The sequence below is a fragment of the Barbus barbus genome (genome assembly GCF_936440315.1).
Source record: "Barbus barbus genome assembly, chromosome: 36".
Lineage (NCBI taxonomy): Eukaryota > Metazoa > Chordata > Actinopteri > Cypriniformes > Cyprinidae > Barbus > Barbus barbus.
This window is the reverse complement of record NC_136714.1, coordinates 15,331,643-15,358,562: the sequence shown is the minus strand read 5'-3', so window position 1 is coordinate 15,358,562 and position 26,920 is coordinate 15,331,643. Positions and strand designations below refer to the sequence as shown.

The 26,920-nt window shown below is 38.6% G+C and overlaps 2 protein-coding genes across 10 annotated transcripts; one reads left to right on the top strand and one right to left on the bottom strand.

Moving 5' to 3' along the window:
• The first annotated feature begins 3,249 nt into the window (after positions 1-3,249).
• On the top strand, positions 3,250-13,745 carry LOC306855838 (baculoviral IAP repeat-containing protein 3-like). 9 transcript variants are annotated; one of them, XM_079394748.1, is made up of 10 exons: positions 3,280-3,399; positions 4,001-4,844; positions 10,273-11,809; positions 11,905-12,004; positions 12,079-12,157; positions 12,242-12,290; positions 12,442-12,684; positions 12,785-13,039; positions 13,278-13,319; positions 13,461-13,745. In XM_079394748.1, exons 3-10 carry the CDS (start codon positions 10,885-10,887, stop codon positions 13,652-13,654), a joined length of 1,887 nt encoding a protein of 628 aa, XP_079250874.1. In that variant the 5' UTR covers positions 3,280-3,399; positions 4,001-4,844; positions 10,273-10,884; the 3' UTR covers positions 13,655-13,745. The 9 variants fall into 9 exon arrangements, with proteins under 9 accessions (XP_079250871.1, XP_079250876.1, XP_079250874.1 ...); XM_079394747.1 differs by lacking the exons at positions 3,280-3,399; positions 4,001-4,844 and adding exons at positions 7,611-7,693; positions 7,815-7,930; XM_079394746.1 differs by lacking the exons at positions 3,280-3,399; positions 4,001-4,844 and adding exons at positions 7,620-7,693; positions 7,815-8,021.
• An 11-nt stretch (positions 13,746-13,756) lies between these two features.
• LOC306855837 (DNA polymerase theta-like) lies at positions 13,757-26,862 on the bottom strand. Its single transcript, XM_079394743.1, has 32 exons — positions 26,448-26,862; positions 26,011-26,116; positions 25,265-25,919; positions 24,632-24,814; positions 24,334-24,464; positions 23,960-24,116; positions 23,769-23,877; positions 23,460-23,673; positions 23,207-23,348; positions 22,984-23,130; positions 22,459-22,671; positions 21,971-22,113; positions 21,684-21,882; positions 21,461-21,603; positions 21,178-21,371; positions 20,967-21,091; positions 20,622-20,865; positions 17,671-20,234; positions 17,430-17,567; positions 17,147-17,334; positions 16,800-17,040; positions 16,315-16,508; positions 16,078-16,206; positions 15,819-15,993; positions 15,616-15,730; positions 15,403-15,521; positions 15,089-15,273; positions 14,807-14,918; positions 14,595-14,719; positions 14,379-14,520; positions 14,204-14,307; positions 13,757-14,109 (listed from the first exon to the last, which is right to left on the bottom strand). The coding sequence occupies exons 1-32, from the start codon at positions 26,507-26,509 to the stop codon at positions 13,996-13,998; spliced, it is 7,812 nt and encodes a 2,603-aa protein (XP_079250869.1). The 5' UTR covers positions 26,510-26,862; the 3' UTR covers positions 13,757-13,995.
• Positions 26,863-26,920: the final 58 nt, after the last annotated feature.

The following is a 26,920-nucleotide window of genomic DNA, read 5'->3' as shown; positions in this document are numbered from 1 at the left end:
GAATCCCAAATGAACGGCTTCTTGTAAAGTTGTTTGCATTTCTGACCTATTTGTATGTCACTGTAGATTTTTTAGGTAGTTTCCTGTGGAGGATTTCATTGCTGATTACCAGAGCTGGGTAGACAAATTGTAATCGGTTACTGATTCCAATTTACGTGACAAAAATTGTAGTTAGTAGAGTAATCCATCACATTACACTGTTAGATCACTTTTGATCTCGTTTTTCACATTGATTTAAATAGGATACTCTTGTACCATATTGATATAAAAATACAAAGAGTAAGAAAATATATTCAATTTGTTGTTATCAACATGAAGTGCATTAGACATTATATTACGTCAAGGATGCCTGACTAATGACTGATCTCTGTGTGAATGTCCACAAAACTGGAAGACTTTCTGAGTGTATATAAGCGGTAGACTATTTTAGAAAGGAACATTTAAAAGATGAAAAAGAGGAATTAGGGAGAATCAATAAATTATTAATAAATTATTGCTATTTTGTCAATAATATTTAATCATGTAATCCCTAAAAAGTAACTGTAGTCTGATTACGAGTATTTTAAAATGTAATTGAATCTGATTACATAACCCAGATTACATGTATTACTACCCAGCTCTGCTGATTACTTAAATTACATGGATGGTGCTGAAGCTTAATAAATTTTAAATATTTTATCAAACATGTCTTTTGATAAATGCAGCCATACAGTAAAAATTAAATTAAATGAGATGATTTTTTTTTTCTTGAATTTTCTATCAAAAATAGGTTGGTTTCCCATTGTAAAAGAATACTTTTAATCTGGCTTTGTGTGATATTTCCTGTGTTTTTAAATAATGTTTTAGGTCCACGTTGGGTCGAATTACCACCCAGACCTTCAACTATTAAGCTTACACTTGTCACACTTGTTGATTTGATTTTTTCTGGTAACAGTTATAATATTAATTTAGTATAACTGTGATATATACATGTAATATAATCTAATGTACATTAAATTAAATGAAGCTTTTTGTTTGTGGAAATTGCTTTCTTTGTCTTCAACCCCAACATTTGAGCTTTTCTTGTGCTTCAGGTCCGAACACAGCTCATTCCCATTGAAATACTGGAATCAAATCGAAATAATACATCTTTAAGTAGGCTACTAATAATTGACCATCACTGATAAAATGGAATAAAATCAGTAAATACAAATCAAAAATTGACACACTGGTAGTCTGTTTTCAATATTTTCATAGCAGGAGCCAGATATAAACTCCACACCAAACAATAAGAAATGTAACAGATAATACTTCATGGATACAGTGTGCTAAAACATTATGCACTCACACAGTGCAGTGTAGTAGAGTAAAAATGTAGTAAAAGCAATATGTGGTGTTAGTATATGTACAAATTGTACTAGAGTGGGTGGTGATGGCGCAGTGGATAAGACACATGCCTTTGGTGTGAGAGACCCGGGTTCAAATCCACTGTGAGACACCAATGTGTCCCTGAGCAAGACACTTAACCCCCTAGTTGCTCCAAAGGCATGCGACCTCTGACATATATAGCAATTGTAAGTTGCTTTGGATAAAAGCGTCAGCTAAATGAATAAATGTAAATGTAGAGTGATAATAAAATAGTGAATGCAACAGTACAATAACATATAAGTGATAATAATACATTTATAATAGGTTTAGAACAGGTTTTAGTTGCATTCCCTGAGAATAGAGTGTTTAGTTGTGATGTCAAAACCTGACTAATACTGTAAAGAGTAGTTCTCCGTTGGTTCCCTCAATGTTTTCCGATGGGTTTTTATAATCAGAATCAGAATTAGCTTTATTGCCAGGTATGTTTACATATACGAGGAATTTGTTTTGGTGGCAGAAGCTCCACAGTGCAACAGAATGACAGCGACAAGACACAGATAATAAAAATAATAATATACAAATAGAAAAAACAGATAATGTGCAAAATAGCACAAACACAGTATACAAAATAGACAATTTAGTATGTACAGGTATGTTAGGTGCAAATTTGAAATGTAATAAGTATGTGTGTTAAATAAATGTATGATAGTGTTGTGTGTTTCATGTTTATTGTTAAGTGTTCAACAATAAACATGAAATTATAATGGGGTTTTACAAAAAAATTATAAAATAAGGTCTGGGATAAACATAACTTGACGATACTTTTACTCTACAATGCAAATTACACATGCAAATGCACATTTTCAAGCAGTATAACAAAATAACAAAAAATAACAAAAATAAAACAAATGCTCCTATCTTGGTCATTAATAGCCTATTTAAGCATAATTTTTCTCTGCATCGCTATTTCATATGAAATAATAGAAACATTCTATACAAACACAAATCTCTTTTTTTAAAGAACTGGTTTGACAACAATATTAAATTGTTTAGTCAGTTATAAAACAAGGAAGGAACACTCATTGAAATGAATTCATTTCTCTTTGTAAAATACCAGTTCCTCAAAGAGAGTCCTCAGTTGTTATTGGTTCAATCCCTTCAGGTACTCACATGTTAGTAAGCAAGTAATTATTTATTTATTTATGTTAGGTATTGATAAAGACCATTCTCCCAATTCAGCGTCTCTTGAGGTTACTAATGTTTTTTTTTACGTTGGTTAAATGTGTTTTTCGTGAAGTAATAATAAAGCTATTCGTACTACTTTTCAAAGAGAAAGTGTTACTGTACCTTATGTTTTGTCTCATTGGAACTCTTTATTAAATGGAAAATTGCTTTGCTGGAGAAAAGTGTGGTTGTTACCGCAGAAATATCATTGTAGAAATAAGATTAAAGAAGTTTCTTATAAACTCATTCACAGATTTTAGCAAATTATTAGTTACAAAAATAAATCCTATTTGTTGTCATTTATTTTTATGTTTATTTTTATGTTGTAACATCTTTTTTGATATTATTTTTTGATAAAATATTGTATGTTATTGTTATAAAAAAAAAAAAAAAAAAAAAAAAATCCCGTTTCGAGGGGGTCCCCCGGTAAAATCCTGCTCCTGGTGCGTAAAATTCACGTTTTTTGGCGAAGTTTCCCTGGTAAAATTCGCATTGCATGGGCGAAATATCACGTTATTGGGTTCGCTTCAACCCGTGGACATGAAAAATAACCCGCAGCAACTGAAAACCGCGGACTTGGCAACACTGAGTGGAGGTGACGTACATCTCAGATCTGACACATCGCATGAGTCTGACTGGAACTCAATGGAACAAAAGTGCAATGTGGGACCGCCCCTTAGCCTCTAGGGTGTGTGTGCGGGGCAGGTTACACACATTGGAAAGTCCCGTAGTTTCTACGTTTTCTAAACCAAGAATACAAACTAAGAGTACTGACTACCGACTAGAGCAAGACTTTTTCTGTTGATTCCTCCACCATCGTCTTAGCTGGTGAGTAAATAGAACGGACAAGGCTGGGTCAGTTATGCACTCTTAAATGTCAAGTTAGATTGTACTAGATATTAGGGAATTATGTCCACTCAAGTGTGGGTTAAGTTTTTTTTTTTTTTTTTACTTTACAAATTTCTTTTAGTTTTGTAATTGATTATGATCTGAGTGGGACACAGGATTGTGTGTAATCATTATAGACCAATCAATATTACTGTGAGGGGAAATTAATTTATGGTTTATTCTTCATTTATGGCAACCTTACTGAAGTAAATTCTTTATGGAGTAATCCTCCTTGAAACTGGGTGATTATCCAATTTAAAAACACTGACAATGCACTGACAGTTTGTATGATGCAGGAATACAAAAAAATCTGTCATTATTTAGTCAACCTGCACTCCACATAATGACAATAGATGTACTGTACAATAGTAGTTTTTGGAGACCCCCTGTGGTGAAAATCAAGCATAGGATTCTTCGAGATGCATCGCTTATTACATCAAAGCACCAGGAGAGCAATTCAAAAGCAGTAGGCTTGTTTGAGATGAGCAAAATCTGATTTTGCTCTGATGTCATGCTGACGTGTGCCAAAAATCTCCAATAGGGTCTGGCTGCAATGCAAAGACGCGAATAGACATCCTGCGCCACGATTCGCGCGAATGAGGTGGCGCGAATGACACGGCGCGAATTGAGCGTTTCGGGCGTTTGACGCGGGGTTCATCAGTTCTACGAGTTTGCAGAGGGATGATGAAACGCTTAATAAGCTGTTCTGGCTCGGGGACAATTACCACCGTCCCGTGGACCTCCCAGACGCTACCGGCCTGAGTTGGAGAGAGGGAATCTACCGGTGTCAAGGAAGCGTCCGGGCCCGAGCCAACCCGCGGCCGTTCACGGCTTCCCCAAGCCCTCTGCAACCCGGGCTTCCAGAGCGCCCCCACGAACCCGTACGCCCCCCAGTGTCCGCGCTTCCAGAGCGCCCCCAAGTGCCGGCTCCTCGCACGTACCCTCCCGCGTCTCCGCTGGTTCCGTCCAGCTCCGCGCTGCAAGAGCGCCCAACAGAGTCCGCGCTGCAAGAGCGCCCGACAGAGTCCGCTCCTCAGTGGCTTCCAGGGGGGGAACTCCCCCAAGAAAATTTTGGTAGGGGGTAATAGGGTCACGGCCTGTGTGGCCGGGCCTAGGGCCAAGGCCACAGAACCCCTCTGGCGGCCCGAAAAAATAAGGCCGTGGCCTCCCGAGTCTCCTGACCCGCCATGGCCTCCTGAGTCTCCTGACCCGCCATGGCCTCCCGAGTCTCCTGACCCTCCATGGCCTCCCGAGTCCCCTGTCTCCCCATGGCTGCCCGAGTCTCCTGACCCGCCATGGCCTCCCATGTCTCCTGATCTTGCGAGGCGGTTGCGTCGGACTGTATGGAAGCCCGTTCCCGCCACTTTGAGAAAAAATATAATTCTGTAAGTCATAATAATGAGAAACTTTTTATAATATAATATTCAGGGGAAAAAATGTCATACATAATGAGAAACTTTCTCGAAATAATGAGAAACTTTCTCATAATGACTTAACATCTTGTAATAAGGAGAATCTTTCTCGTAATGACTTAACGTCTTGTAATAAGGAGAAGCATTCTTGAAATCAGAGGCGTCATGCCATTCAGATTTTTGAGCCAAGTGGATTTTGAATGCAGCTTCCAAAAGACAAAATATAGGCGATGAATATTTTCTATATTTAACACCAATGTGTCATATCATCAGCTGCTAAATTCAAATCTGCATTCGCTGGTTGGCGCTGAGCCAGAGACAGACGAGTTTTTACAGCACTATGTGTTCAGATGAGTCATCGCTAAAATGCCAGTGTTTTCTTCACTCGCTCGCTGGCGGAATACCTCTTTCTGGCGAATTCTCTCAAAGTGCAAATGTGTGTACAACAGAGGTGTAAAGTATTGGAGTAAATGTAACTAATTACTGTACTATATATATAGCCCTAGTGTTTCTTTAGTACTTTGTGAGTTGTTGAATGTAATGGATGTAATTTTTTTAAACATGTCTTAGAAAAAACATCACTGGTGTGCATTTTGAGACAAAATAAAGGCACTGATGTATTTTAAGATCAGTCAGAGCAAGTTTCTTTCAGTTGAAACAGCTCAGACTTAGATTTTAGTCTGGGATTATTCAAATTGTTTGGAATTGGTGACTTGTAACTTTAATTTTCACTGTAAAGTATCTGTACTTTTACTCAAGTATGGTTTTCAGGTAAGCTTTACACCTCTGGTGTACGAATCTGTAATATATTAATATTATAGTGTAAACAGCTTCAGTGATTTTAATGGGAGTTTTTGAACTGTCAGTGAAAATGTTCTTTGCTCTTTTTCTGTACAATGAAAGTGTTATGATTAGTAGCCTAACATGCAATGTTTTTGTTCACATTAACTTTCAATGTTAAATTCACATTAAATATAAAGTCAGTCGTATTAAAAATATGTTATGTCATGACACCCATAAACAGACAGGTTTTTATTAATAGATTAAATTATTAGGTTACTTTGACCATTGCCCACTATAGATCAACATAATCTATAAAGGTGAGAATCAAGAATTCATGTTTCGAGTAAAAATCAAAAAAATAAAACATAAGTGCTGTTGGGTATGTTTCCCAAAAGCATGGTTAGCGAACTGTGGTTATTAAATTACATTGAACTATAATGACATTACTTGCGACCGTAGCCTATAGTTGCTTTGTGAAACGAGCCCTTGACTCAGCGATTCTTTTGTGACGATCGCTTCTCCATAGAGAGGATTATGAAGTAATCACTTAAAGTTTGGTCCATTCATTAAACAATTCTGTTGTATAACGAGAACTGTGCCAGTTGGCTACTTTTATGATATGTTTGGTGTGTTTGGATTCGTTTTGAAGCTAGCAGCATGAAACAGCACGTGCGGAATCCCATTCGTTGTATTCAAATTGAATTTATATTGATTTAAACGACATAACATTTTTTGTTGTTGTTCATAGAAATGCTGTGGAAAACTGGTGTTAAAAAATGCAAAGAAAACACAAATCGTATGACTGGAAGATATCACGTTTATTTAGAGTTGGAAAACATAAAAACAAGACATCAAGATAATAGTTTCTGTGTGTTACATGGCTCAAGTAATTCAAAGTATTCTAATATATTTAGATTAAGTTACTAAACCTGAGTAATCTAACGAAATACATTACTGATTACTTTTTAAAGCATGTATTTTGTAATCTATAGTGAAATACATTTGAAAAGTAACCTTCCCAGCCCTGTGTAGCGTTTACTTCAGAGAGTAGCCTATACTTGTTTACTTCAGAGAAAATGTAGTAGGTCCGAGTCGCTGCGATGAAGTGGAAGCTAAGGGGACTAATTTGCATATTTATATACCCATGTAGCCTACTCAATTAAATGTAAGGGTGCAGAGTTACATTCAAGCCATTTTAAGATATGGACAAATATTTTCATGGGGGAAAAAAGTGTATGTCATTTTGATTATCAAAGCTGAATTTTAAGCCATAACATTATTGACTGTAGTCTAGGGGGACTTTAAGCTCCAAAAAACATATATATATATTATATTATATATATTCCCACATTTGGATTTCGAACAACACGTTGTGAATAAATGGCTGAATTTTGTGTTTTCCGCCTAAATTCCTTGTGATGCCTTCTTTGGAATGCAGTGCTTGTCCTCCTGCAACGAGACAACCTTGATTATTCACTGGCACAGTCTTCGGTTCATTCTTATGGGAGTTGTTAAGCCAGACATTAAAATATTGTTGAATACTTAAATTATTGGTTAAGCTTCAGGCTCAGGCGCTGGGATTGACACAGGACCGGTGTTGTGCCTATTTTCGACTCCCTGCCAAATTATTACCCCCCTCGTTGAAATCGCTACCTGATTGCCTAATCCTAACCCCACCCCTAATCCTAACCCCTCCCCCACACCTAACCCTAAACCTAGCTATACTAGGGGGGTAATAATCTGGCGGGGGTCAGAATTCGGCACTACACCGGAAATGCGACTTCCGGACTTTTGAAATGAAACAAAGCTCTCTCCTCCCTCCTCTCTTTCACACTCACTAAATATAAAACATGACAAAAAAAATCAAGAGATATAGCCCTGATAGAGCATCTAAGAAGAAAATTATAATATATAATCATGACATCTGTAGCATTTTAAATGCGTGATGGCTACTGTGATGTCATTTCCGCTTCTGCATGCATAACAGAAGAAAGGACATGTTGTGCTGTGAGCAAAAGCCACTTTTGTGCATAGCATCGGTGAGTCAGTCTTTTTGTAACTCTTTGTTGGCCAAAATCAAGATTTGATGACCTTTGTAGTGTTGTATGGATTGTTTTTGGCCTTTAAACAGAATAACCAGTTGTCTTGTGTTATACCCAGTCTCCGGTAAATGGCAGCGTCACGGATCGGAAAGAGACATCTGTCTGCTGCTGGCGCCGCGGTGATGATACACGGGATTTCACCGGGATTACTCACTTATGAGTCATAAACTTGCGGTCTGTTCATAGGAAATGACTCGCATCAAGTTATTTCCTTTTTGATTCGAATTCGTCAAAGAACACAATTTAGAAAAAATGATTGAAAAGAGTAAGTTAGACAAACTCATGACGATTTGTAGAGATGTCAGATGTCTTTATTTTATTACCAATACGACTTTTTTTCCATTAAAAGATTAAATATTCTGATTTAAACTCGGTGTTTTAAGTTAATCGAGTTCAGATAAACGAAACCGTAGAGGACCCTCCTATTTTTACTAGGTGTAATATTTCAATTGGTTGTAGAGACTGCACAGCAGGGCTAGTTGGGTGGAGCTCAGTGTTGCCGACTTCTTTCGATGGAAAGTAGCTGAAGCCAGTTTGAAAAGTCGCCAGATGACGTTGATATTTCGTGTACGCATTGAATGAAGCACATTTTGTGGCTATTAATATGTTTACATGAAAAAAAAAAAAAGAGGCAGTGGTGTTTGATATCGTATTGCGTCGTATTGTAATACAGTGTGGATAACTTAGGCGAGCTGACTGACGTTATCAAGTACGCTGCTGTTTCATTTGCAGAATTACTGGACTTGTGTCCTCCAGTCCTCAGAGGAGTTTGCACACCCGAGTCGAACTTTGCGTGTTTGGTACTGAGAAACAGCCTTTGTTTATTCTCTCGCCTGGCTCCGCTTCGCGAGCCTCCGCTGACTGCGCGCGCACCCAAGCGAACTTGCGGAAGCGTCGAGTATAAATCAGTAGCCTTTAAAGTAAAGTAAAGTAAAACTTTAGTCAAACTAGTTTTTAAGACACAGACTTAACATAGTGACTGTTTATGCAACTGGCCCCTGACGACTACTCCGCTGTTTCACGATCGGTCAGACTCACCGATAACTGCAGTGGAGTGCTTCCTATTTATTCTAAAACGCCTTCAGTTCCACTATTTTTCACAAATGTGGTTTTAGAACAGTAAAAATAATTTTCTTGTAGTCTAGTGTTATATTGTGTCATGTTCATCACAATAAACCGATAAAACGATACGCCCCACTTTATTGATATTTAAATAATCTTGAACTTTTTTTTAAATGAACCTATTCTGGTTATTACATGTAGGCCTACTTACTTTACTTTTGTCGTTTAGCAGACGCTTTTGTCCAAAGCGACTTACAAATAAGAAAAAGTAACTAAAACTAAAAGCTACAACTCTATAAATACTATATACCCACATATTTAAGAAAATAAAGAAATGAAATAAAATTGACACGCATATAACAACATTTCAATAATAAACACATAAATGAAAAAACTAAAATAAAAAGCGATACTTCTATCCCTTGCCGGTGTCCCTGCCCGGTGGAGTCGCACGGTAGAGTTGATGGTCTTTACACTCTTTACTTTTTACTTTTGTCATTTAGCAGACCTGTAGAATGTACAATAGACATGTAGAATTCAGATGTCTGGTTATCGGAGTTCTAATGTGACATTTCATCCGTTTCATCTGTATTTAAAAAAACAAACAAATACCTGTTGAGCATCAAAGTAAAAAGAATGAAAATCTCCAACTGAAAAATCTCAACGATCAGGTAAATCTAGCTGAAGGCCCTGTGCCAAAGGAAACCCTAGGCCAGTGGTTCTCAAACCTGTCCTGGAGTACCCCAGCCTTGCACATTTTGTATGTCTCCTCATCTATCACACCTGATTCAACTCATCAGCTCATTAGTAGAGACTGCAAGACCTGTCATATTTCAAATCACCAAAACAAACATGCCCCAACCCCCAAAAGGGTCTCGCCCCTATTTTGTTAGCTCTGCCCCACACATACGTATGCAACCCAGGCAACGATAAGTTCTGTGAAACAAAAGCAAAACCAATGTTACTCGCCTATCGCGAAGAAACAAAGCAACCGCTGCGTCCGACCCCAGGCCTTCCCGCTCCTTGAGTTTTCTCCAGCACAGGAAAACTGATCCAATATTTACATGGGTCCTACTAAGAACTCGTTATAATCAGTAATGCTGTCTACACTGGATGGGACATGACAAATCCCCGACAGTAAACTACTGTCGCGCCTGGTGTAGACGAGCCTTCTTTTCTTCCGCAGACGCTTTCTTCTTTTGTTTTTTATCCGCCATCTCCATCTTTCTTTCGTTGGGACGAACACACATGCTATTTCACATCACAATAAGGAAAGAAAAGATAATCGCAACTTCTGTTTTATGCTTTGACTTAAGTTTTCATTCATGATTTGCAGACTCCTGTTGAGAACTGTTGAAATTTAACTGTAGGCTTCATGTATTTTATGCTGGGAAAAGGAAGAAATTAATTTAGACCTGTTAATTAATCATGTGATTTTTCTGTGTTATTTTCAGGTTCCTGCATCATAGGGGAAGGAAGTGCAGACCTCCTACTTTAATCTTTAATCTGTACAAGAGTTAATTTAATTTTTTTTAATAAGATTATGTGTTCTGTCATGGACGACTAAACACCCGTCATGGGGTGTCCAGCAGAGAGAAAGGTTTGAATGGTCACACCCTGTGGTCACACTTTAAATTTTTTTATGTTGGATTTGATGTTGACTATATGTTAAGGTCCAAAGAAACCACCATTTGCCATTTAAAAAATGTGTTTTGGTCAGTGTAGTTGTGGTGTATTTCTTAGCGATCCAGGGTGAGCTTCAAGAGCTGCTCTGGGGGAAAATCTTGTTCATCTAACCAAGCTTTTTTTGAGGTAGCTTGTGTTCTGCATCACATTATGTTCTTGCAGTTTTAGTTCAGTGCACGTCACCAGTTCTGTGAAGAAACCCTTCTGTTGTGTAACCGAGTCATGTTGTAAGAACATGATTGATGAGGGATTTTTTTTCGTAAGGGTTTAGATGTTTGTGTAGTCTTGTTTGCCTAAATCTCACAGTTCATCCTCTGCGCACACACGGGGTATTTAAGTCTTTCTCTCTGCTGGACATCCCTTTCCCCTAATTTTTTTAAATGGAAATTATACAAAACAGTGCTTTCCTGAGGGGTTTGTGTCGCAATAGCAGCCCTGCAGATTTACAGTATGATAATTCATCAGAACTCTTTCGCATATCCACGTATGCTAAGTTCCCCACCGCTGCGCCAGTGACGGAGAGGAGTCTCGCTCGAGCTGGCTTTTATTACACCGGAGTAGGTGACCGTGTCCAGTGTTTCCGGTGCAATGTGACGGCTGACAACTGGCAGTCTGGCGACTGCCCTGCCGAACGCCACAAACAGCTGTCTCCCAACTGCAGCTTCATCCAGAGTTTACCCGCCACCGCAAACCTCTTGTCGTCCTCCCACTCAGCCTTTTCCCTACTTCGCAACGTAGCCATCCTTCAGCTGTCCGCCCCTGCAACAACAGGAGCGTCGACCACTGCGGTATCATCTTCAGGCCAAACAGAGGAGCAGGTGGGTTACCTAAACATGGGATTCAGCAACCTGGCACCCTCCAGTCCCATTTCCTCCCGTGGAGTGGAGGATATGTCTCACCAGCGACCGCCGGCTTGTCACAATCCCAGTATGCGTCGGGAACAGGAGCGCCTTGACACGTTTCAGAATTGGACTCTTGCTACAGTAAATCCAGCTGATCTCGCCAAAGCTGGTTTCTACTACCTTGGCCAGGGTGACAGGGTGGCTTGCTTCAGTTGTGGCGGCCAGCTTAGCAACTGGGAACCAGGAGACCGGGCGGTATCTGAGCACCAGAGGCATTATCCTAACTGCCACTTTGTTCGAGGTGACCGTGCAGATAATGTACCGTTATCTGGTGGCGGCCTTTCCAATGTATCCAACTCAGCAATGCAACAGTTTGAAGAACGGCTGCTCACGTTTGTCAACTGGCCCTCAAGAATACCTGTTCGACCAGACCAATTGGCTAAAGCTGGGTTTTACTATGTTGGTAAGAGTCTTGATGACATTACAAGTCATTCAAGATTTAACTTTTTTTCTTGGATCCTCATGTTTAGGATTATTTCTTTCTGTCTGTTTTGGTAGGTCGTAACGATGACGTGAAGTGCTTTTGTTGTGATGGTGGACTCAGATGTTGGGAATCTGGTGATGATCCATGGGTAGAACATGCTAAGTGGTTTCCAAGGTAAATAAAAGTGGCATCATTTTTTATCCCATGATGACATTGTGAATATTAATTATGCATGCATGTTCTTCTAGATGTGAATATCTGTTGCAAGAAAAGGGCCAAGAATTTGTTCATCAGATTCAAGCAAGATTTCCAAGACTATTTGAACAGGTATGTTAAAAATACTGGTGTCGATTGTTATTCAAACCTTACAGTGCACACTGATGGATATCTTACCTAGTTTACATTTTACAGCTTTTGACTAATGGAGACAGCAACTCAAGAGAATTTGTTGATCCACCTGGTAAGTTTTCTATTGAGTTGACCTTCATGCGATGCTAATTTTCTTTACATTTAGTCAGTATTTTGTCATGTTTTGTATTAATTCATTTTAGTCAAGTTTACTCTGACTAAAGTAGATTAAATAAGATTTTTTTTTTTCCCCCTATGTGTAGTTGTACACCTGGGTCCTGGAGAAGATCGTTCAGAAGATGCAGTGATGATGAACAATCCCGTGGTGAAGTCGGCGTTAGAGATGGGATTTGAACGTAGCCTGGTGAAGCAAACAGTCCAGAGCAAAATTCTTACAAGTGGAGAGAATTACAAAACTGTTCAAGAATTGGTTTCTGATTTACTAAGTGCAGAAGATGAGAAGAGAGAGGAGGAGCAAGAGCTTCTTGCTGAGGAGATGGCTTCAGGTATTATTGCCAAATGTATTTTCTACCAGGTGTCTAATGATTCAAGAGTTTGACTTAGTTTGATTTGACTGAATCTAACATTCATTGTGTTTCTTTACAGATGGTTTTACTTTCCTTAAGAAACATCATGCTGCTTTGACACAGCGTCTAAAAAGCGTCCAGAGCTTAATGGATCATCTTCTGGAGGAGAACGTCATCTCTCAGAAAGAGTATGACACTATTCGTAACTGCACTTCAGTCAAGCAGCAGACAGGCCAGCTCATTGATTTAGTCCTTTCGAAAGGAAACGCTGCAGCAGAGGTTTTCCGCAATTGGATAAAGAAGAATGATGTGTACCTGCTGAGAGAACTGATGGGTATGTAATAAATGAATCAGATATGAGATAAAGTGTCTGTAAATTTTCAGTGTTACATGTTGTTAGTGTGAAACTGCACAGTCAGTAGATAGGAACACTTGAATCGCTAAAAAAAAAAAAAAAAGGGTGATGCCTTTTGTAAAGATCCTAAAATGAGCAGGGACAAATCCACAACAAACAGAATCACTACATAATATTGACAACCAATTTTTATTTTTTTTTCTTACTGCAATTTCAGCCCAGACAAATGAAGCTGCATCACCGAGTCAAGATCTTTCAGGTATATTCAAACATGAGAAAAGGTTTTCTTTTGATTTTGCCCCTTTTTATCTCTAGCCATCACACTAAGGGAATCAGTTAGATCCCACTCTGAAACAGAGAGGTTGTATAAAGTGATTGACTCTTTCCATAATGTTTACAGATTTGCCTATGGAGGAACAGTTGAGGAGACTTCAAGAGGAGCGCACATGCAAAGTTTGCATGGACAAGGAGGTCAACATTGTCTTCATCCCCTGTGGTCACTTAGTGGTATGCAAAGACTGTGCGCCTTCTTTACGCAAGTGCCCCATATGTAGAGGATTGGTCAAAGGCACAGTCCGTACTTTCCTATCATAAAATGATCCCTTAAACAAGTAACAAAACAACAGTAAATTGAGATTACATTTTTTCTTTAAAATTCATAGTGTTTCTGAAACAATAAAAACAATGAAACTGAACAAATGTCTGATGCTTGATCTTTTTAATTCATTAACATCATGTCTACTACAAATGTTTAAATACAATGTACAGAAATATTTCCATTTCAAGTTTCTTCACACTTAATAGCATCGGTTGAATTTTATTTTAGATTAAAAACATTTACTGCATAAAAAAAAAAAACATCTGCACATTTAGTGTTTTAACAGTTCAAGTAATTCATAATCTCATTCAGTACTTTACATGTAAACACATTTGTTTTAAATGTCCAGGTCTTGAAGGCTACCCCAACTTGGACCCACTTTGACTTTTACTCTGAGCTTAACGTACAATTTCACAACACTCTCCATTTCTCGCTTCATAATCTGTGCAACCTGTAAAAACAATACTATTAGATTTATCACCACTGAACTTTTCTTATAGTCCAAGGTAAATGTAATGATTAGAAAGACCAGTCTTCCTAATTACCTGAATGACATCTTCCTCTGCAACCTCGTAGATGAGTTCATCGTGCAGCTGAAGTATAAAAAAGCCTCCTCGAGAGGGTCTAAACTGATTTCTGTGCCTACCACCTGAACAAAACATATTAAATTCACATCTCGCATTTAATAGTGAAAATGTTGTAATATGAAGTTGGTCATACTCAATCTGATTGGAGGGTGTTGATGTGATGTGGGAACTCCAGGAAACGCTGCCTCCAATCTACGCTGGATGTTGATGGTTGCTAATTTGACAATGTCAGCAGCAGAGCCCTGCACGGTTGTGTTTACTGCCTGTCGCTCTGCCTAAAAATGAGGACAGAAATTAAACACTTATACCACTCCAGGTATACTCTAATGGAGGGATCATGAAGACTTACGTGGGACTTTATGTACACATTTGTGTCTTTTATTCCAGGCAAAAAACGCTTCCTGCCGAGTAATGTCTGCACGTAACCATTTTTCACACATTTCTGTACAGTTTCACACAGAAAGTTGTGAATGCCTTATAGAAAAATAAGAAATGAAACTGTTATCATTATTTCACACTTTTTTTTTTTTGACCAGGCACCAATAGTAAATTGTCATATACCAGTGTATCTGGATTTAAACGTCTCAATGTAACAAGCAGCATCATTCTCCTCGATGCCCATTTGTTCTCCAAGAGACTTTGCTCCCATGCCATAGATTATTCCATAACAAATCTATTGACAAAAATGTTAAGATTTTAGTGACAACAAATAAAATTTCAATCATCAATTGCAAATGATATTAATGTGCTAATGACTACTTTATAGTCATTTACATTTAAAAAATCTGCTTTTAGAATGCTAGTACATGAAAATGTATGTAAATATATTCTAATGTAGCAAACCTGTTTGGATTGTTGCCTCATATTATCATCAACTGAAGCAGGGTCTACCATTTTCCACTCTGCTGCTATGCTTTTAAACACATCTGCACCACTGTTGAGCACATGGAGGAGCCGCCTGTCCCGGGACAGATGAGCTAAAATACGGAGCTCCAACTGTGAATAATCAGCAGCCAGAATCAGACCTCCTAAAGACATGTACAAGATTAAAACCGAGATCATGTAAATGTGGCATAAATAATGTTTATAGAAGCAAACAGAAGTCCCTTTAAATCATCCCTTCTTTACCCAGACCCCTCAATAATAAAGTTTCATACCTGAAAAAGGAACAAAAGCATGCCTCATGCTGACAGAAAATGGCATTCCTTTTTCTGGTGATTCGTCCGATACCTTTAAAAGGGGTGCCAACTGCCGGGCTATCTTTGATCGTTTACCCCTGAAATAAACATAATTTTAAACATATGATATATATGTGTTTTGCTATATAGAACAAAAAAGGGGGAAAACACTGCAACAATATAAGACTGTACCATGTCTTGCTTGCACCATTCTGTGATGGTTGACTTTCTTCTATAAGTGTTGGCATTTGAATTTCAAAATCTTTTGGGACATTTTGAATGTTTGGTTCAGTAAAGCTCACACGCCCTATGTGAGAGAAAGATACAAACATTCAAATTCTGTCACAAGAAGATGCATATATAAAGTTTAAATGGTATTTCTTCATGCTACACACCTGTGGCGGTGTGTGACTGTGAGATTGGATGTATTCTGTCCATCTTCAGATGTGAGTGCCACTTCTTCTCTCGTTGCAAGGGGAAAACCACTTTTGTCAAAGCATTTGTGATCCTTCTCCACTCAAGAATAACACCTGGTAACTGATGCAGTGCCTTGAGCTTTTCTAAAACATCCTGATGAAATAAGAAAAGAGTGCATTTAGGATGTACATACCACAAGTTTAAATGACAGAAAAGAGCTGACACTGTGGAACGTACCTTAGTTGTGCTGAACTGTTTTGAAAGTTTGATACGGCCTCCTGCTCTCCTAGTGTAACCCAGCGTCTTCTTATTCTTTGAGGCATTTAAATCTCCATTGGGAGGCAGCTTCAACTCAAGAAACAACACCTATAAAAGTTGAGATGGAGGATTATTAAATTTTTCATACAAGATAATTAATTTTTATGTGGGTAAATGTATAAGGTCATTATTATTTTGAATAGAGATAATGATAACCTCCGCTACATCCTCTGGACTGGTCAGTGAGAAGCTGTGTCCTGCTAGCTGATAAGCTTGGGATTCAAGAGCACTTAGCTTGGCCTGCATCACATGTTTCTGAGCCTCACATTCGGCAACACTAAACCCAATTCCATTTAGCTCCAACAACGCCAGGCAGTACTGGGTGGGCATCTCTACTTTCTTGAATGCGTCTAGAAAAGAAAAGAACAAGACATCAAATAATTAGTATATCACCAACTTAAATATAGACCAGGTTTGTTCAATCCTGCACCTGTAGTGCCACTATCCTGCAGAGTTTTTCTCAAATCCTAATCAAAAATATCTCAACCAGCTAATCAAGGTCTTCAGAATTACTAGAAACTTCCATGCAAGTGTGTAGGGGCTGGTTGGAGCTCCTACTCTGCAGGACACATGCCCTCTAGTAGCAGGATTTGGACACCCAGACAAACAGACAAAACGAGAGACTCAAATGTCGCTTCTACCCAAGAAACCATCCTTTTCAAGACGACAGTTGAGTTGCGTCATGACCCTGAAGACCAGAACAGACTCAACAGCAGCTCTGTAGCGTCCAGGTTGACTGGCATCTCCATAGATCCCTAAACTCTGCACACCCTGACCAGGACTAATTCCTTCCAGCATCAGGAGATTCTCAGTAGCAAAGCTGGATACCATGTTGTGGAGAGTGCGCTCTTTGGAGCTTGAATCCAGAAGCCAGCATGCAATCTATTGAAGGACAAACAATTGAATGTAGTTAGATATCCAATCCTCGTCAAACTCTGAATAGAAAGGGTTATCTTTTTTATTTCAATTTTACAGTATTCTATCCAACCTTTGGGTCTTCAAATGTGCCACGCATAGCAAGCTCGCATGTGAGTAACAGTGTCTTGTAAACATGAATGAAGTCATAAGAGACCGTCACACTTGATTCTTTTTCCAAGCAGCATTGAATTTGCTTCAGCCGCTCCTCAACTGTAAGAGTCTCATCGAGAGGTGGTGGAGCTAAGCTGGCACTTATATCTGTCAAAAGACAAGAATAGCAGTAGGTTTAGAGGCATTCAAAGGAACAAGCTCATTAAAGTTGGTCAAAAAGTTCACAGTGACATGTTTCCTACCTGTGTCTGACAGCTCCTGTTGCAGAGACACAAAATAAGCATCTTTTGCTCCCCAGCATACAGATATGCCAATGACAACAAGATCCTCATATCCCTTAAGAAGGAAGCCATCTTTTCTTTTCCTCATTGGGGTAGTAGCTTCAAACAGATTACACAAGTTTATAAACTGGATATTACATTTTCTTATATGTATATTGGGATACTAAAACAAATATAGGAAAAAAAAATTCTGAAGTCTTACGTTTTTTGTATTTTCCACCTATAACCATCTCAGCTTGCACTGAGGTGTTGTCTATCTTCTCACAGGCAAGAGCAAGAGAAAATCTGTCCTTTGTTTTCCACTCACTTATAAATGTATGGAAAAGCCTTTTATCACTTGCCACATCAATTATGGAGAATGTTTCTGGACTGCAGGAGTTTGAAGCCGGAAGTGATTGACACTGAGAAAGCCTCGTAAAGCCCTCATCAGCCAGAGACATGTTTAACTCTGATGCTGCGTTTGTCCTCAAACAAGACTGATAATCTTTCTGGGAACTGGATTTAGAATTTGGATCCAGTTCAGACCTGTGCTTGGTGACATTAAGAGGTGATTGTATAGCAGAAGTGGTCATTTTAACTCGTGGTGTGACTGGTTCAGAAACTGGCGTTGGAGGAACAAGGTCATTGTGAGCCACTGATTTGGCCTGGACTACCACAAAATCTTCTGTTCTTGAGTTTCTTGGACTTCCCTGATCAATTCCATGGTTTGTTACTGGGGATACAGCTTTTTCGACAACAGCAGCAGCATTTGGTTCCACCACAGTTGAATTTGACTGCCCTGGAATCTCAGATATGGTTGAAAACTGATCAGACCATTTGTCAAAAATGTCCTGCATTCCTGGGCTGATGTGAAACGAACTGTTTAACTGGCGTCTTTCAGCTGAAACACTTGAATGAGGCTCATTGTTTTGTGATATATGTAGTTCAGACACAATATCATCTGTATAACTGGGCTTCTCTGCACCCAATGTTGGGCCATCACCAGCCTTGACAGCATTGTTCATTTTATCAAGGTACTGTTCTCCAATAAGTAGTGAATCTCCCCATTCTGAAAGGTTGAAAGATGATTCGCCCCATTGGATTGCTTCCTGATCCTCCGTTGACACACCATCTTTTCTCTCCGGAATGAGTTCTGGAGAAGAGCCATTTGAATTAGGATGCGCTTCAACCACCTGTTCTTCTTTGTTGTCTCGATCCATTGCTGCCTCCTCCATGGCATCCAAGATGGAGTTGTCATAGAGACTGTCAAATAGAAAACTGCTGCTCCGGTTGAAGCTGTTGTCAGTAACATGATCAGAGGGCTCATGATTTTCCCTTTGCTCAGCAGGTTTATCGGAACTTGATTCTTCTTCAGTAACCTGGTTACTGTAATTTAAAATATTCTCCAACTGGCTGTCAGTAAGCGAGATGTTATATTTCGGTTTGAATTCAGTGGCCAGGCCATTCTTATGAGGTGATACACCTTCAACTGGGTCTTTGTTTTGGTCTTTAGACGTTTGATTCTCATGTTCCAGGAAAGATGACTGGTTGACAACTTTTATCTCTGTTTCTGGATCAACATGATTGTTATTTTCTTTGAGAATATTGAAATTACCAATGCCATGTGAAAAATCATCCCCTTGAAGCATTTTCTCAGTCTGTGTATCAAGTTGAAAACTATCACCGAACTCTTCTAATCCGTATGTGTACAAGTCAGGAGAGCTAAGCTTCTCAGAAAAACATACTAAATCATGTTTAACTCTGGTGTTTACCTTTAAGCCAGTTTCATTTTCATCTCTGCTGCTGATTTTCCCAAAACTGTAAGTAACCGTTTCTCGCTTTTCATTTTGAGTTAAATGTTTCATTTTAGATGTGCACTTTTTCGCAGTGGCATCTGGGGTTTTCCCACCCTTTTGTGGATCATATAAGTGAGTTTTTGACTCAATGGCTTGGTTCAGTGCAGCAATGGATGACTGGAGATTCATCTTATCTTTATCTATTCTACAGTCAGTTTCAGGTTTATTAAAGCAAAGCTCTTCAACATTTGATATTAGTTTAGGGTCTTTTGTGATTATAGCTGGTGTTTTTGATTCACTGACTGTGGGTAGTGCATCAGCGTCCACAACATCCATCCTTCTACGTTTCAAAACTGGACTTAAACAATGATGGTCACTGCCAGAGTTGCAGGCACTTTTTATACAGGTATTGTGTCCTAATTTCTTTTGAAGTGATTTTGAAGAGCAATCTGATGAATCTGTTGTTTGGTTATTTTGACAGCCCTTGTCTTTCGCATTTATTGATTTGAGAACTTTATGCAATGTACTTGATTGCTGTTCACATTTCTTAGCAGGCTGACAGTCAGCAGATAATACACCTGAATCAATATCCATTGGCTTTTCTGAAATAGTAGTGACCTCTAATGGCCTCAAAGGAGGATGGGAACAACTGTCAGAATTGTTATCCACCAACAACTTCTGTTTGTCCACATTTGTGGTAACATTTTGCCCCTCTTCATGTTCTGGGCCCCTTGACATGGACTGTAGAGGTTTTTTGTTGGCTGATTCCTCAGATGAATGGGAATCTGGCTGGGTCTTTGTTGCGAGGGATGATGGTTTCCATTCCACCCCAAGAAGAGCCAGATCCTGCTGGAGGAGCAGCTGGGCCTCAGCCACAATTTGCTGAGCAGCCTCCCTTTCAGTCAAGGCCTTTTTCCCGCTGACCCAGATGCAGCGCATGCTCTTACGTTCTTGAGCCTCTACCTCGCTTTCATCCACCGCCTGCCTGGAGCTGCAGAGATTCAAATTATAACAGTATGAACCAATATTCAAATTCTGTCCATTACAATAAACTTTCATGGATAGTAACCATAACACAAACTAAATAAATGCCCAACTAAATAAAAAATAAAACACTAAAAATCAGTCATTTTAAATGCCACAAGTGAATTTATGCATCACAACATTGTAATGTATTAACTTAAAGTAACTGTTCAACAACAGCAAGGGTGATTTAAAAAAATAAAATAAAATCAATCATTTTAAAACTACATAATATCAGCCAATAATTGATACACATCTCTAAAATGACCACATTCTGCAGTAAATAAAAAGCTTATAAAAAATAAGAGTAACATCAAATAAACCTTTTAGGCTGATCATCTCCCGGTTTCATTACCTTTTGAAAGGGATAGCTTTCCTTAGGGCCTTCTCCACCTCTGTAACATCAGCTCTGGCCACCTCTGCCACTGTGACAAACCCGGAGCTGTAGAGCGTACGTGCTCTCTGGGCGTTTAGTAAAGAAATACGAACCAGATCACACAACTCTCTCTGGACTCCAAAGCTCAGACGACTCTGGAACTGAGACAGAAGCAGCTCTAGGTTGTGCCATCCAAGTCGATTACAGAAGACTGTAATCATACCTGAAAAAAAATCATTGCCAAATTTTTAACTCTGGCATTGTTTATCTCATATTGACAAGTAAGCAAGCCCATGCCTACAGTATGAAGAGATGTCATTATACCTGCATATGTTGAGGCAGACTGCTGAAGTGACTGAAGCTGTCCTCGGCTACAGCCATACTTCTTTGCGACAGCTCCAAGTGGTTCTTCGCTTACCAGGTCATGGAGAACTAACGTTGTGAAAAAACTGCACAAGAAAAATTCATACCAACATACTGCTACTTAACTGTAAACATTAATTGTAGCACTCTATATTCAGAAAATACATAGTACCGTTTGTGAATGGCCATCTGTCTACGTTGCTTTTCTGTTTTAGCAATTAATTTGCCACCAACGGAGCGGGCAAGGAAACCTTCTTGGATGCCTATCATCTCAGCCACCCGTTTCATTGTAGACGGTAATTGCTCCCACAGACAGAAGAACTGGTACCAGTCGATTGTAGTCCAGTCCACATACACAGGTGTTATCTTAAAATACATAACACGATTCTGTTAATAACTCGTATTTTTAATAAAAAAAACTAATCTGTGCAACAAATGATAAGTGTTTTGTATACCTGATAGAGGATATGGAGATCATTTTCCAACACAAATCCTTTCATTGCTCTCTGGAGATCTGCAAAAATCCCCAAGGCTTCTGGGGGTGATAAAGACGAGGACAGAGTCGCAGAACCCAGATGCGTTGGGCAGTACCTCTCCACTGTGAAACAGACAATTTTCAAATGATCAAAATGTAAACATTATCACAAACCACAAAAAACATTTTTTTTTATAAATTACCATCTCCCTCCTTTTGTATATGTATAAACTCATTGTCCATCAGCCAATCTATGCAGGCTTCAATAGCCCCCTTGTTTCGAGCTTCTGTTTCAGCTTCTTCCTCACGGGGCTGTTCGGCTGCAATACTGGCTGCAAGAAGAGTGCAAGAAGCATACATCCTCACATCCTGTGGTGAACTGGCGACTCCTCCAACGATGATCTTCAGTCAAAATAATGAAATTAAATCCTGTACATACTCAACCAATAAAGTATCATACAACATACTATAAGGTGAAAGACATTCACACCTCGAGGATGGCCCTGAGCATGCTGGTAGTGACGCCCTCACTCTCCCGCTTCACCAGGCAGCTGCTGATAGGCTTGAGCGAGCCCTGGATGAGGCTCATGCCCTTAGCACGTTCAGCCTCTTTACAGACCAACACACTCTCACCTGAGTCAACACAGAGCATTCCATCCCAATTAACTGTAAAATGTTTAAAGTTTTTTAACGAAGATTGTGGATCTTAATATTGTTTGGAAACCGCAAAAATATATATTTTTTGTTTGAATTATTTGATCATTGTAAATAAATTTGTCACATTGTAAAAGTCTGGAATGTAAAAAGAAAACTATTACTTTTGATCAATTTAACGTGTCCCTGATTTTTTAACAGTAGTGTACATTATATAACAATAATATATAACAAAATAATATATTGCATCGTAATAATATACCATCACAAAATGTATAATAATTAACACTCCAAAAATCTCTAATAAAAAGATTGAAAACTCACCCATGGTGTCTACTCCTTTACGGCCTGCTCGTCCCACCATCTGCTTATAGGTTAGAATGTCCAACAAATGACCATTAAAAACAGGGGTTCTGATAATCACACGTCGGGCGGGCAGATTTACACCAGACGACAAGGTGGAGGTGGCAGCTAGCACTCTAATGTATCCTTGACGAAAAGCACCTTCTAGAATATCCCTCTCATCAAACGTCAGACCTAAAACAAGGATTTCAAGGAAACACAATGGATTTGGGATGTCCTCATCTTTTTAAATTGACAAAAAAAAATACTTTTTGATGTTTTTATTGCTAATTTTTATTTTACATTTTGTATTATTTAAATTATCGACTTAATTACATTCTTGTCTAGCAGTAGGATCATTTATACAATTATTATTATTATTATATCTATTATTTTTTTTTTTACTTATTTTAAAATAGTTCAAAAACAGAAAAAGTGTTCATAAAGCTTACTAAAAACTCTGATTAAAATGTAATACTCCAAAATCAATCATGTAATCACATGTACCTGCATGGTGGAAGGCCACCCCCCAGGGAACTGTTCGCTGAAGCACCTGGTCCAAGCCTGCAGGAGTACGCTTGAGCTGGGCTACAACATCCTGGAGACTTTCCTGATTCAGAGATATACTCTGCACTCCAGAGCCTGACTGCATTTCTGCAAAAGCAAACAATGTTAAAGCATAACGCATACCTGAATAGTAAAAAGCATACAACTTGATATATCTGTAAACCTTTGTGATGAAGATTGTAAAACTCTCTTCCAATGCTGTCTGCTAGTTTCTCACACCAGTTCTTTGAAGGGCAGAACAGCAGTGCAGAGTGTCCATCCTGCACTGTCTCAAAGCAGAGGCTGACAACGTGATCATCATCTCCCTACAGACAGAAGAACATCTTATCTTGTAATAGTAAACATTAGAAGGTACATTCTGTCATGCAAAAATTTGATTTCGTATTTAGAGGCCAAAAAATATGTCAAGCTCTGACATTTACGGGAAGAGCTGGGGTGAACTGTCTGACCAAGTTCATAGATCCATCATAGACATTTGTGCCTATCTTGACCCACTCCATCAGTGGCACAGGACGATAGTTAGTACTATACAGCTCAGCATTCAACCAGCGAGCAAGAAGGTCCAAGTTTGGCAGTGTGGCACTCATACCAACAATCTGCACACCAGCAGAGGCACTTTGAGCAGAACCCCTAAAAATATAATCAATGTTAACCTTCACCAGAGAAACTGATTATTAGGACCATTTCTGAAGAATTATTGGCTTAAACATAGCATGATCACATACCTTGCTGTGTTTTTTTGGGCAATGTATTGGATTTTAGTCAGCAAAAGTTCTAACAGATATCCACGACCAGAGTCCCCAACCATGTGCAGCTCATCAACCACAACAATTCCTGCAAATTGGGTGAAAATTAAGTTTTACAAGAGTACCTTAAAGAGTAAAAAACTTAAGTAGTAAAAAAGTCATTATTTTACCAAGATGATCCAATTTGTCTTCTTCAATGAGTCTGTTGACGAGTCCGTTAGCTTTCTCTATTGTGCAAACAGCTACATCCAGAGCTGAAAACCCACCAGCTGCTGAAGTGTTACCCATATACCCCTCCACTCTGACCCCTGCCTCCTGAAATACATTCTGGGTGAAAATGGCAAGTATAATATTAGTAAAATCTCATCAACAGAATTCTTAAATGTATACTGACAAACATATTAAATTTAGAATTCCACAATTACACATTATATGTATATACTGTACAATGCACTCACAGTTGAAGAAGAAAATATAAACTATGATCAGTGGGCCAACTGAGATAATTGACAATTATATATGCACTCATCAAATGGGAACCAACCTGTAGATAAAACATTTTCTCACGAGCCACAGACACAAAAGGAAGAATGAACATGGCCTTTTGTCTTGTTTCCAAAACTCTCTTCAGGATTAACAGCTCAGAAACCAAAGTTTTTCCTGCACTGGTTGGAGCTTAAAAGAGAAAAAAAATGAGATACCTACATGTATTCTAGAAAAGTATCACGTAATCACAAGTAGTTATAAGTTCAATTTTTAGTTTGTGATAAGGTGCTGTTTCTCAGGAAAACAAGACAAAGTACAAACAAAACATTTGCAGTCAACAATAAGAAGCTATTTACCAGAATATACCAGGTTCTGCCCCTCTAACACTTTGCCCAAGGTCAGACACTCAGCCTGCCACTCAAACATCCTCTGAACACCGAGACTCTGGTATTTCTCCAGAACAGGCTTGGGGAGACCCCAACTAGAGAGCAAAAGCTTGTCTGACTGATCGGCAGGACGTCCCATATGGATGCTTTGTGCTGTTTGGTACAATAAACAGCAAAAACTGAATTAATATTTCACATACCAGCATTTTTTGTTATCGTTGTTTTAAGTTTAAAAAGTTTGGAGTCAGAAAGTTGTTTTAAAGAAATTAAATTGATGAAAATTGACAGTAAAGACATTTATGTTACAAAAGATTCGCTCTAAATAAATACTGTTCTTTTGAACTTTCTGTTCTCAAAGAATCCTGAAAAAGTATCAGTTTCCACTAAATTATTACGCAACACAACTGTCTTAAACATTGACAATAATAAGAAATGTTTCTTGATCAGCAAATCAGCATATCAGAATGTCTTCTGAAAGATCATACAACAGATGGGAGTAATAGCTGAATAAATAACATGAATGATGAAATTAAATAGTTCTTCCTGTTAGTGAAAATCTGAAAATTTAAGTCCCTTCTTTAAATGCAACAGGGGAAAATCTACCTGCATCTGGTAGCGTAGCATCACCGAGGACACTGAGATCCAGTCCAGAAGGAGGGGTCAGCACAGAGACTGAAAGGTTTTTCATTGATCTCTTCTGCTGCTGCAACACGGATCGCTCTTTAGCAGCAGCCATATGTGTCGGACTGAACAGGATGTAATCGTTGGAGGTACTGAGAGAGTCATTTGGGCTGGTATCTCTTCTGAACTTTAACTTTTGTTTGCTGTTTGCTACTTTAAGTGTGTTTTTTGTGGAGTTGATAATCTTTTGAGGTGAAGAATATTCCTTGTCACATTTCATCTCACGACTACGTCCTCCTGCTTCAGTCTTTTTGGTTTCACTGAACAAAAGCTTTTGGGCCAAATCCCTCCAGTCGTTGTCTTTTTTGCTTTGTGTTCTGGTTCTTTTGCGCTCTGATGGTGACCACGCTGAGCCTGGACTTGAAGGGCTGATGTTTTCTGCATTTTGCACTTGTTGCTCACAAATATTTTGTGGAAAGTCAGAGTTTTCCTTAAGTGACGCCAATTCAGTTTGTTGAATGTTTTCATCTTTTTTGAATTTCAAGACTTCTGGACCCAGTTCATCAATAGCTTCTAAAATGTCTACATCCATTGCTAAAGTGGAGTCTCCTGGCATCCATTGCTTATTCTGGATTTGCTTTAAATAGAAAATGTGAATTTTGCACTTAGTGTAACAAAGCTTATCAGTGTCATGATATTATATAAACCAAGTAAAAAAAAAAACATACTTTTGGTTCATTACATCTTCTGTTCTCAGCTATATCTGTTGCAGAAGAACATGCTTGATTCAGGTGACTTGATTGTCTATGTGGTTTCTCATCTGCAAGAACTAAGCTACACAAATAAAAAAACTACCAGTTAGTGACAACAATATTTACATTTCCCATCTGACATAAAACAAACAAATGCAAAAACATGCTGTTAAAACAAGCTCACCCTGAGAAAAATATATGAATTATAGCCTCAAGCTCTGTGATTTAAACGCTATTGTTTTCAGTGGGAACTCATTTCAAGTCTAGCTTACTTATTTGTGTACATTAAACAAAGTTCTTCTAGGCGTTAAGATTAAACAGTGAACCATTAAAAGCTCCATGTCAAACATGTTTGTAAAACGTACACAATCAATACAAGCACAACACAGTTTCAGATTTCCAACCAATCTTACCCCTTTGTCTTTACAATCCGATGCTGTCCCAAATAAACCTTTTTTGTCGTTGAAGTAGTCATCACATTTAGAAATTAAATGACTACTGGTAATGTATTTACATTCAATTCTTTGGTTGAGTAAAACTACAAATAGTAAAATTAAATATTTAGTTAACCTCCCGTCGCTCTACATAAACAATCGCATATTAATGAATTAAAAGACTGGTATTTCTCTAGCATTTATCATTTTCAGAATAAACCTATTTACATAAAACCATCGTAAAGTCTTTGAACAAGTGCTATTTCATTGGTACCGACGGCTTTGTTTGTGTAAATTCATATTTAATGACAATTCTAAGAAATCAAAACAAAACAAAAAACAACCAAATCAAATGTTTCCGCGGTGTTTGCACACAAAAGTGTCCGGCGGAAACAAGTCCACAGAGTCGAGGTTCCTACAGTGACTGCATACAATATCACATCGTTTTAGCT

Coding starts and splice junctions, on each gene's coding strand:
- LOC306855838 (XM_079394745.1), top strand. CDS start 10,885: ATGGAAATTATACAAAACAGTGCTTTCCTGAGGGGTTTGTGTCGCAAT. Junction 11,810..11,904: donor AGCTGGGTTTTACTATGTTG/GTAAGAGTCTTG, acceptor CTGTTTTGGTAG/GTCGTAACGATGACGTGAAG. Junction 12,291..12,441: donor AGAATTTGTTGATCCACCTG/GTAAGTTTTCTA, acceptor CCCTATGTGTAG/TTGTACACCTGGGTCCTGGA.
- LOC306855837 (XM_079394743.1), bottom strand. CDS start 26,509: ATGACTACTTCAACGACAAAAAAGGTTTATTTGGGACAGCATCGGATT. Junction 23,349..23,459: donor CCCCAGCTCTTCCCGTAAAT/GTCAGAGCTTGA, acceptor TTCTGTCTGTAG/GGAGATGATGATCACGTTGT. Junction 17,041..17,146: donor GCACATTTGAAGACCCAAAG/GTTGGATAGAAT, acceptor GTCCTTCAATAG/ATTGCATGCTGGCTTCTGGA.